This window comes from Oreochromis niloticus, linkage group LG6, assembly GCF_001858045.2.
Source record: "Oreochromis niloticus isolate F11D_XX linkage group LG6, O_niloticus_UMD_NMBU, whole genome shotgun sequence".
Classification (NCBI taxonomy): Eukaryota; Metazoa; Chordata; class Actinopteri; order Cichliformes; family Cichlidae; genus Oreochromis; species Oreochromis niloticus.
This window is the reverse complement of record NC_031971.2, coordinates 23,028,107-23,039,202: the sequence shown is the minus strand read 5'-3', so window position 1 is coordinate 23,039,202 and position 11,096 is coordinate 23,028,107. Positions and strand designations below refer to the sequence as shown.

Below are 11,096 nucleotides of genomic sequence, written 5' to 3'. Positions count from 1 at the left end.
CAATTTCTGTAAGCGCATGCAAACTGTAGCCCCAGTTCCTTGATCTTAGCTGACAGGAATTTTTTAAACAATGCATTTTGTTTTATCCATGTGAAAATCCAAGTTCTACAAGATGCAGTAGTCACGCTTCTGTTGCACTGTAAACCCACATTTTGAATGTTTTTCACAGTAACTTCATTTCAGAGAGTTGTCTTTTTACTTGTAACTATTTAAGCTTGCTGTTTAGAACAAATACCACCAATTTTCCACCTTACCAACTCATATAATCTGTTAATAAAATAAAATAAAACTCAAGTCACTTAATGTTTTTGGCTGAATCATCCACAGTAGTTCACAAGACCAACAGTAAGAAAAATTAAAAATAATCACAAACAATGGAAATACAATGGAAATGGTTTTAATTACATTTGTATTCAACTTTACAGATGTATCAAATTGCTTATATAAAAAGTAAAGCAGAACTGTTCAACATATCTAAGTTAAAGACTATGGCATTATACCACTATCCTCTTGGCAAACAAAGTAAATATATTTTTACTTTCAAAGATCTAAGCATTGTAATTCCTGAGGGATGTAATAACCCCCTTTGTGATAACACTGTGATGAACAAAACATTAATAAGCACAAACAGGATAAGTATAAAAGATAAGTATAGAATATAGAATTCATTATACAGCTTGTTGCACCGATGGGGTCACTCCATGCCGTCAGTATTAATGGCAGAGTAAGTGCTGAAATCTGAACTCTGGGCTGTCGTCTTCTTTGGTCTCTGTGACGCCTGGCGGAATTCCAGTGCCGCATAACACAGTTCTTCATCCTAAAGTTTCATATGTATTTAGAATTATCTATTGATTTGATATGCTAAAAGTAATTCACTGCTAAACATTACTGAGGCACAGCTACAGAAAATAAATGCTAGCAGTATTATAAATATTAAATATCAGTACATATAAAGACTGAAAAAAGTTCTTAATTACCTCATTCAGTCGTTTCTGTACTCTTTTGCTGTATCTTTTCTCATCATCTTGAGGTGTCTTAGCTAGAGAAATTAACATAGTGTTATTATAATTCAGTACACCAAAAGAAAACAGTTGGAAGCAGATTAAAGAAAAATTACAGTAAAATTATAATATCAGAATTACAGAGAAACTGAAAATAAAATTCTATTTTAGAGACAAAAACTTAATTTAATCATGATGGTAAAATGATCACAGAAATAAAGAGATAAAAATAATTTGGTAGACAAATTAAATGACTTACTATTGAGGACTTACCTGTCTTCTGACAGTAATAAATCAAAAGAGAGGAGAGAAGTGATGAGACGACAGCAAAAGCTGGACACAGAGAGTAAATTAGCGTCCAACAAGTTTCATGACAGGGCTCACCTGAAACTGAAAAACAGAGGTTATCGAGGTTAGCTCTTTGTGTAGACTGAGGATAGCATACAAGAAACTGTGCCAATTTAGAAACTCTGGAATGAAACACTTAAAAGTTCTTGATCCAAGCCTATGGCATCACATGTAAGAAATATTGCAGATAGTGTAATGCACCATTGTGCATGACTTTCAGTGACACTACTCCAGTTCTGTTTGTTGAATATGTGACATTAACCTAATGATTCTTTAGTGTAGAGGGATATGCTTTCTACAGTTGTGGTTCACATAAACTCATTATAGGCACAAATATCATGGTAATTTGGGGCTTTCAGTGATTATTGTTCTATTGGAACGTTCAATTGTATTTCAGCCGTATAGCTGTTGAGGTGGAGTCAAAGAATTTGGCTGTAGTCTTGCACTTTGTCCAACATACGAGTATTATTAGCAATAAATCAGCTCCAGAGCATGATGCTACCACCTTCATGTTTGACAGTTACTCCTCTAAATAAACCTCTTGATATTGTGGCCAAATCTTTTTCTTGTATGACTTAAAAACTTTTATCCATCAGGTATGTGGCTAGTCTCTGTGGGCAGCTGCATATCTCAGTCGAGCCTGAAGATGTTGATTTTGGAGTCGGGACTTCTTTATTGGTCGACAACTTCTCAGTCAATGGCAATGTAAAACACAATTCACTGTGGGCAGCGATACTGGCGTTTGAGCAGTTTTCAGTTCATGGCATGTTTGAGCACTGAGTTGTTCCTGAACATCTTAACCAGATTCCTCTTATCTCAGGGTAAGTCTGGGTCTTCTTCCTTGGCAAAAAGTTGGACTTATTTATAATTGTTTAAACTGTTAATCTTGGACTCTGCAGTCATATAGAAATGTCTCAAGCGACATTTCCTACTTATACAATCTTCACTGAATTCCTTGGACTTTCCCATTGTTCTGAGTATTGGTCAATCCAAAGATCGCTAAAAAATAAATTGATATCGTTTAATTATTGCACAAATTATGTTCGCAAAAAGAAACTGCCAGATCTAGTCAGTCATGATCACTAATGAGATGTTAATATGCCTCGACCTTGTCCGGTTAAAAGACATTGTAGAACCTTCAGCACCACTTATTCACAGATTACTTGTTACTTTACTTGAAAGTAATGCTATGCTTTGCTTAATTACTTGCCAGGAACAATTATTTGTTACTCTACTCTTATGTTACATTAGCTAGTCATTACTCCATAAAATGACCTAAAACACTTCGTCTGATAAGAACCAGCCACACTCCTACACAAATCCCTATGTTAATAGGGACACACGTACAATATTTCTTTTAGTTTTTAGGTGTGAACACAAAGCCGACAACACAAAGCAAAGATGATAACCAGCTCAAATAAACTATAAATTGGTCGACACAGTCATTCTGCTTTAGAATAGTGATGGGATTTCCGGCTCTTTCGGCTCGGCTCACTAAAAAGAGCCGGCTCTTTTTAGAGACAAAGCACGTACAAACTCCAAAGCATGTACAAACTCCAAAACATATTTCTAGTGTTAACTGAACTTCCAAAACAGAGCTACCAAGATCACTTAAATTACACAATTGAAAGCATATGTGTATTGTTTGTGTATTTATACACAAGCACTCATATATATTCAAATAATTAAAAAAAAATGTTCATTTACCTGTTACTACCACACACCAAATCCGGTCATTGGTACTTCCTGGCTTGTGTAGCCACTAGGTAACAAAAGCTCAATACTGCGCCTAGCATTCTGGAGCACTTCTGTTGTGTTTTGTACGTGCTTCGGAGTTTGTACGTGCTATGGAGTTTTTACATGTTTTGGAGTTGTACGTGCTTCTGAGTTTGTACATGTTTTGGAGTTCGTATGTGTTTTGGAGTTTGTACGTGCTTTGTCTCTGGGGGCCACCATAAATATACTTTTATTTATTCACTCCACATAAAATGTAATAAATAAATCATATAATAGAAAAACCAACTATTTACATTTCAACTTTTAAGTATTTAAATTTTCAGCTTTTCCTTTTAAACAAATATAAAGTCAAACATCACAAAACATTGCAAACCACAACACAATTAAATATAAATTAAAATATGAAAACAAAAAGAACATGTACATTATCTGTCATATGGGCCTGCATGAATAAACTTTCTGAATCCTTTATCATCCGCAACTGAAAATAGTTGTGGACCATTACTACACCTTTCTAATGTGACATTGTCGTCCCTGGCTCTCTTTCTCTCTCTTTCCCTCCTGCTCTGTTCCTGTGCTACTGCGAGTGTAACTACCGCCCCTCCCCCCTCTTCCCAGCGCAAAGCACAAGGATCGCGTGCGGAGTGAAGCGGAAAAAAGTGCGAGAGAGAGGGTGAAAGAAAGGGGGAAAAAAAACACCCCACGAGCCGGCTCGCGTCGTTCACTTCAAAGACTTGGCTCTAAGAGCCGTTTCGTTCGCGACCAACACATCACTACTTTAGAAACATGAACAGGTAGAAATGGAAACTAGTAGCCTCAGTGCTCATCACTGTTTTTCGTACCTGTTGAAGAGCAGTCAGTATGTTCTCAGCTTTAAAATTACTCTCGTTTCTTGGCTAGCTTTTTATTTTAGCATGTTGTCTATGTAGATGCTTGCAAAGAGTTAATGTTGTGATAGCAGTATAATGTGGTTGTTTCTGTCCTAGAAGCAGTTTCAGCTTGACCATCGCGCTCTTGTCCTTTTGTGCAATAAACATAAATGTACATATTAATTCCTCAAAAGCTGTAACGCTGTACTGCTCCACCAGTTTTCTCATCCCACACATGAACTGAAATCACCTGATTGTAACAATGTGTGAATGTTTTTATCTTTCTCTCTGCCTGCCAAGCAGCAAACTAATGGACCTTGCAAGTGACAACATAATTGTAACTGTAGTGTACTGCATTACTGAATTTGTATGGTAAAATCTTACTGAAAATGATAATGTGATTACAGTAGTGTGTTACAGCCACCACTGTACATATTTGAACCTGTACATATAATTTTGACCTGTGTGAATTAGCAAAAATCCAAAATAAATTCAAATTGTGCACCCAGTTCTCATTTTTGTAAGTAATTACAGAAGTATACTGTACAATTATTCCACCATGAAAAAAGAACTGATCAAAAAAATGAATATAAGGTCTACAAATGACCATGACGTCTATGCCCATGATCAGTGTACGCAAATTTCTGGTAGCTGGAACAAGCTACATGACTCCCAAATAATGAAATTTAAAGGCAAAGAAATCTGGATGCGTATGCTAAGTTACTAAGGTGTATAGGTGTAAATTAATACTCTACATGTTCTATGTGCAGGCTCTATCATATGTTAAATTTTCTATATTATAATTATTATTGCTTCAGCCACCTAAAAAGAAGTAAACACTGTATAATGAATACCATAGAATATTTAGAATTTTATTAGACAAAGAAATTTGAGCTTTATTAGACAAATGGTTTTTCAAGTAATTTTGGTAATTTCTTAGTCTATCTTATCTCACTCTATTATGTTTTCTCAGAATCATTAATCAAAGCATCGGAATCAAAAAGAAGAATAAGATATGGCATGTTTCTTTTTTGTTGTCATAAATTGAAATGATTATTTTATTATTTCTAATATCAGGGTAATAAACTGGAGGAACCCTCTGTGATTTTTTGCTTTCAGCTCAGATTAAGCCAAATGCTATCTAGGCTGTGGACAGTGAATCTCAACACCAACTACAACTTTTGAGTACAGGAGCAAGTGATATTAAAGGTTTATGTTTGAAATAAACATATTACCTCCTGTTAAAATTTGCAACCAAATCAGTTTTTAAGTGATCTCAAAATCTAAAACCCAAGTTTAATTTTTGTTCCATTGCTCTACTGCCAGCATTGAACATCACTATATATGACTGATGATATATGATATAGGCTATATGATAGTTTCAAAAGCAAAACTAATTGTCTATGAATTATCATAATAAAGTAGAAAATAGAGTACAATGGGTTTCTCTAGGTTTTATAATAACTCACAAAAACATCAACATTTAGGTAAACTTTTAAGGATCATATAACCTTGCAAGATAGGTGGTTTACAACTTCAAAAGAAGTTGTACAGTATGAAAGTTCTCATTTTTACCTACATTCTAAAATCAGGCTCATCTTTTAGCAACAAAGATGAGGGCTTTTTACAGATGTAGTTTAAATTAAGGGGATAACCCAGAATGTGCTGTATTTAACTTGTTTTAAAAAATAAAATGAGGCCTGGTCAAGCATTCTGAGAGATGAAGTCTTAAAACACCATAAAGTAAACACAAAAAATGTGCATTTCATTTACAACTACGTTTGTCAAAAGATAACAGCATAAAAATTGCATCTTTCTTGTTTTATTTCAAAAGTATTCTGGTGGCATGCAAATCATCATAATAATTTACCTACTGTCCACTAAACCATTAAACTGCCCATTATAAAATGTTGTTAGTTTTTTAGAGGGCTAAAAAAAAATGCACAGACAAGACTCACCAGAATCCTTATGAAGCAGGATCTTTGTTGTGATATTACTATATGTGTACACATATTCTTGGATAATTTTTGCTTCATCTTTAACCTTGGGATGTTCAGTTCCACAGTAGTAAAGGCCCTCATCAGTCTCAGTGATGTTTGTGATCAGTAGGTCATAAGATTGAGATAAATTGTTCTTTACCAGATGAAAATCGGGAAATGGATTCAGGAGATTGAAGAAAGCAGACTGACGATCTGAGTGTGAATCAGGACATCTCCGATCAAGCTGGGTTCTTAATACCAGGGAAGGCTGCTTCTCATGAGAGCAAGTCCTGTACCACACTATGTAGACTCCAACTGATGATTTACAATCACAGTAGAGAGTGATGTTTTCTCCTGGTCTCGCTCTCATCTCTATCAGCGATGCATTTCTCAGCTCTTGACTGGAAGATAAAGCTCCTGGAAGATACAAAAAAAAAAAAAAAAAAAGTTCACATATACACAGTTTTCAAACATTCAGAATTCAAAATGTTCATTGTTAAAATGGGACCAAAATTAATATCTTCAAAATGTTTAGATGATTTACCTAAAAGAACAACCAGAAATGCATGCACCCCGTCCATGTCTAATGACGATAACCTGGAGTTAGAAGACAACAACACTTCCTATTAACAGATGTCATGACCCATGCACATTTTTCCATTAAAGGAAATGTAAGTTGTGATTGGCCTGCTGAATGGAACATTTCTTCGTGGTTGTTTTCTATAGGTGCAACACCAAGTGAAGTTATGATGGTAACCTGAAAACTAATTTTCCAAAAATAAACAAAAAAAGAAAGGAAGAAAGAAAGAAAGAAAGAAAAACAACAAAAGACACACCTCAAAATAAAATTAATAAGCCTCACACTTTATTGAAAGCCTTTATTAAAATCAATTTATACATGCATTTTAGATATTTATACATACCTAGACTTTCTGGTCATGCACAAATATCTTTTATATCAATGGAATCTGAAGAAGTTGCTCTCTATTGGGTTATAAATAAGGGAAATTTGTCCACATTAGCAAAGCTGTAAGGCACAAACAGAATGAAAAACGAATATTGAATTTTTTGATTTAAGATTCTCCTCCAAACAGAGCATCTAACATTATGTTATTGGTTCCCTTTATGTGGTAAACTCAGTGTTAAAATTTGGCAGCAATAATGACCATTGCATAAGCCTCTGATTGATATTATCTATGCAAGATAGGAGTAATAAGGTATACTTCATTGATCCCCTTGGGGAAATTCCTCTCTGCATTTAACCCATTCACTCAGTGAAGCATTGGGCAGTCACCAATCTAGCGCCTGGGGAGCAGTGTGTAGTGATGGTACCCTGCTCAGGGGTACCTCAGGGTAGCCATTCAGTGGATTCGAACCCCTGACCTTTCGAGCATGGGGTGGCCATTCTGCCTACTGAGCTATCCCTATTTTGGTTTGGGCTCCACCCAAATAACTTGGGTGGAGGCTATATATATGTATATATATATACATATACCTGCTACCTCCTGGCTTGTGTATGCTTTAACTTGATGTGTTTTTTGAAAATATATTCTAAACTACTGAAAATAAAACAAATCACACTCTTTACTTATTACTGGTTCAACAGCATGCAGGTTTGTGCATGCTTTGAGGGGCTGTTTACCATTGTGGGTTTCCTGTGACTTTCACAGAACGGGGGTTGTTAACGCTGGGTTTACTGTCAACTTTACATTGTTGTAACTTCTTGTAGACTGTGTGGCTAGGTTAAAAGTGAAAGTGCTTTCACAAGGAAAATGAATAAAACCACTTTCATTAGTATTAACATGAGTTACATTTTTACTAAATCTGTTTATCCTTTAAGTAAAGTTTTGTAATTAAGTGAGCTAATCAGATTAATCTGCAGATAAAGCAGATCTGCACATAGCAAGAGGAAGAGGCAGTCATCTACTAGTTTCTTCACAACTGGTGGTTGCCAGATCAGAATGGACTGGTCTCTTAGCCTGTGAGACTGGGACCTTGTTAACTTGATCCTACATTGTCGCCATGTTCCTTAAACATGGGTTCTCTATCAAGTTTGAGGGTTCTGCACAGTATTTAAACTATTCCTAGAACCTCTTCTGGACTGAGACCTTTAATGTTGTGTCTGCAATATACTAGATTCTTACAGTTTGGGGCTTACTGGTTTTTATTAAAATTCTGACTTTCAAAAGTCTTAGAATTGCCTTTTTTTATTTTCAGTCTCTCTCCCACACATACACACACATGGTCAAAGACACACATATACACACATGCACTGTAAATGCAAAAATAAATCATATAGCAATAAGCAATTACAGTTTGAAAATATAAATAATTATGTTTTAGTGCTGCTCTCTTCTTTCGTTTCTTTTTTGTGCACCTTTTTGTTTGGCTTAAAGATGTCAGGTGGAGCAGGTGGAAGCGTGTTTTGCACAAATGGCAGAGAGCAAGGTCCCGAAAGACAAGCAATATATTTCCAAGCATGCACCTTCACCATCAAAATTTTACAGAAAAATCTTCTATTGAAATTACTGTAGTTTCAAAAAACGTGCAGCTAAAATTCAATACATAGGGAATTTTTTTTATGAATAGAGGAAGATAAAACATACCCTGCATGAATAAATTTTGGCGTATTTATGACTAATAGAGGAGTTATCAGGAACACATAGAGGAACGGTTATAATCTGTTGACTTGGATATATGGATTTTGTCTAAAAGGAGGGGCCTTTCTTAGCTGTTGAGACCTGGGATATTGTTCCAGCTAACCTATAAAAAGTTAAGGCTTTGTCTCAAATCTTGTGTCCAGGTAATTAACTTCACCAAGATTTCCCACATTGTCCAGTTTACTTCTCACAAATATTCATGTGTAGTTATTTTGGTAAAATAAAATCCACATTCACTTGTCAATTTTGAAATACGCTAGCTGGAGGACAGCTAGGAATCAAAATTCACTTTAGACTAAGTAAAATCACATACATAAAATCTGTACTGGAAACCAATGAGCTTCAGGTTGATGTTTTTCAATAATACCCTCATCTCCCTTCATCTGAGAAAACTTTAGCAAATTTAAGGATTTTCTGTTGTACCAATCACCATTGCTAAGTTACTGTACATTTATGTTTATGACAAAAATACTTGTGAAATAGTTACTTATTACTCTATTAGAAATGAGAAGAATAACTATTTTAATTGAGTCAAAACTCAAATTTTTAGATGCTGCTGTATTTTTTTATGTGAATTTTTTATGTGGCTGTTTTTTATGACTGTTCTAAATTAACCTTCCTAAGCTATGATGTTTGTTCTCAGATTTGACAATAATTCCCGAAAAATATTCTAGAGCACTGGTTTCTACTACAGTGATTGCTTTATATTACCTTTTTGTCCAATACCACAAACAAAACATTTTGATTGTGAGCTGAATGAGAAATATCACCTGAGAATTACACCGCAGAAATGTCACTCTGAAGTTCTTTTTTTAAACCCATTATGCTAACAAAGTTTGGCCACAAGATCATTTATAATGCTGACTTAGAGGATAAATAGACATTATATGACAGTTGAGGCAAGTTCATAAACATTGAGGTAAAAATAAATGATGCAGAATTATATAACTGATATAAATATAACTAATATCATAGCTAATATAACTCAACAGCCCAACAACCCAAACACAGATTTGCGGGTTAATGCAGTTATGGCGTTAACGAGATTAACGCTGACAGCACTAATATATATGTATATATATATTGTATATATATATATATAAATATTGTAATGATGGTTAAATGTTATTTTACAGTGACAGGTTGTTTATCTCTGCACGCTGTTGTTATTTCTTTAAGATACATGTTTGGTTGTGCTGCAGGAAAAAGGGAGTTAATGTGTGCAGGAAGGGGAGGGGGGTCCTTGCTGTTGTGTGACTGCAGTGGCTGAAGTGAGGGATTGTACGAGGGCCCTCTCCCCTGAGTTAACGGCCCGTTTGCCTGTGTTACTGAATAAACGGACAAACTGAGATCAAAACGTCTGGTTCTTGAGAACGTTACACTGGTGTCAGAAGTGAAGAAAGACCACCTAAAACGCCCGACACCCTGTTGCTGTCATGTGATGTAAACAAACATGGCGGCGCCCAGCAAGCTGCGGCGAACATAAAAACGCCTAAGTTCAGCGGGAAGACGCCATGGGAAGTGTTTATTGCACAGTTTGAGCTGTTAGCTGTTGCAGCTGGCTTGTCTGAGGAACATAAAGCTCTCCAGTTGGCTTTGTGCCTGTGTGAGGATGCAGCTGCATGCCTGCTGCTGCTGACCGAGGAGCAAAGGGGAGATTATAATGCTCCTCTGGTTGGGGCACTTCAGAGACGTTTCGGGCAGTATAACCAGCTGCTGAGGTTGGAGTTCCACAACAGACGCAGATTGCCAGGAGAGCCCCTTCGCATTTTGGCCCATGAAGTCGAGTGTCTTTGCCGGAGGGCGTATGACAGCATGCCACCATCAGTGCAGGCGGAGTTAGCTCGGGACCAGTTCCTGCAGGCCCTGAGCCCTAAAGAGCTCCGTATGCAAACTCAGCTTGCTCGACCGGCCACACTCAGTGCAGCCCTGGAACTGGCTTTGGAGAGGGAGATGCTTGCAGGATCCTCTGGGGGCGCTGATGACGCACATGTGGTGACGGCTATGTCAGCACCAGATGGAGATGCCAGCGGGCCTGTGCAGTTTGGTTCAGACGGCTGCTCTGCAGTCGGCTTCCCCTCGGGCTGGCCCACGCCGCCGACCACAGAGCTGCTGGGGATGTGGACAGGTCGGACACCTCATCAGGCAGTGTCCCAAGCTTGCGGCGGTTCAGGGAAACGCCCACGGGCCCGTGTAGGTGGGAGTACACGGGCCAGGGAGAACAACATCCCCACACCACCGCCATTTCCACCCGGTGCAGTCATCGCTGTGGGCTGGACCCAGGTTGGCGACTTTTGCCATGTTCCAGTGATGATTGCGGGGGTGTCCTGTACGGCCCTTCTGGACACAGGGTCCAATGCAACGCTTGTCCGACCCGATGTCGTCCCAACCGGAGCTGCTGTGCAACTGTGTGCAATGTGCAACTTAAGACTGTGACCGGTGACCTGGCCCCGATTAGAGGGAGGGGAGTGTTCCAGTTTAGGGTGGGGAACCTCAGTGTGC

At 37.5% G+C, this 11,096-nt stretch overlaps 1 protein-coding gene across 3 annotated transcripts; it reads right to left on the bottom strand.

Annotated features, from left to right (window-relative positions):
* Positions 1-381: 381 nt before the first annotated feature.
* Positions 382-7,237, bottom strand: LOC102078509 (uncharacterized). 3 transcript variants are annotated; one of them, XM_025907666.1, is made up of 6 exons: positions 6,479-7,237; positions 5,914-6,351; positions 1,386-1,391; positions 1,275-1,281; positions 978-1,039; positions 382-817 (listed from the first exon to the last, which is right to left on the bottom strand). In XM_025907666.1, the coding sequence occupies exons 1-5, from the start codon at positions 6,513-6,515 to the stop codon at positions 1,036-1,038; spliced, it is 492 nt and encodes a 163-aa protein (XP_025763451.1). In that variant the 5' UTR covers positions 6,516-7,237; the 3' UTR covers positions 382-817; positions 978-1,035. The 3 variants fall into 3 exon arrangements, 2 of the variants coding, with proteins under 2 accessions (XP_025763451.1, XP_005456883.1); XR_003220342.1 differs by having other exon boundaries at positions 1,261-1,391; positions 6,479-7,236; XM_005456826.4 differs by having other exon boundaries at positions 1,275-1,391; positions 6,479-7,227.
* Positions 7,238-11,096: the final 3,859 nt, after the last annotated feature.

Bases quoted from the DNA above. Each gene is read 5' to 3' on its own strand.
- LOC102078509 (XM_005456826.4), bottom strand. From the start codon at position 6,515: ATGGACGGGGTGCATGCATTTCTGGTTGTTCTTTTAG. The intron at 6,352-6,478 runs GTAAATCATCTA...TGTATCTTCCAG, and splicing joins ATTTCTGGTTGTTCTTTTAG to GAGCTTTATCTTCCAGTCAA. The intron at 1,392-5,913 runs GTGAGTCTTGTC...TCTGTTTTTCAG, and splicing joins CCTGCTTCATAAGGATTCTG to TTTCAGGTGAGCCCTGTCAT.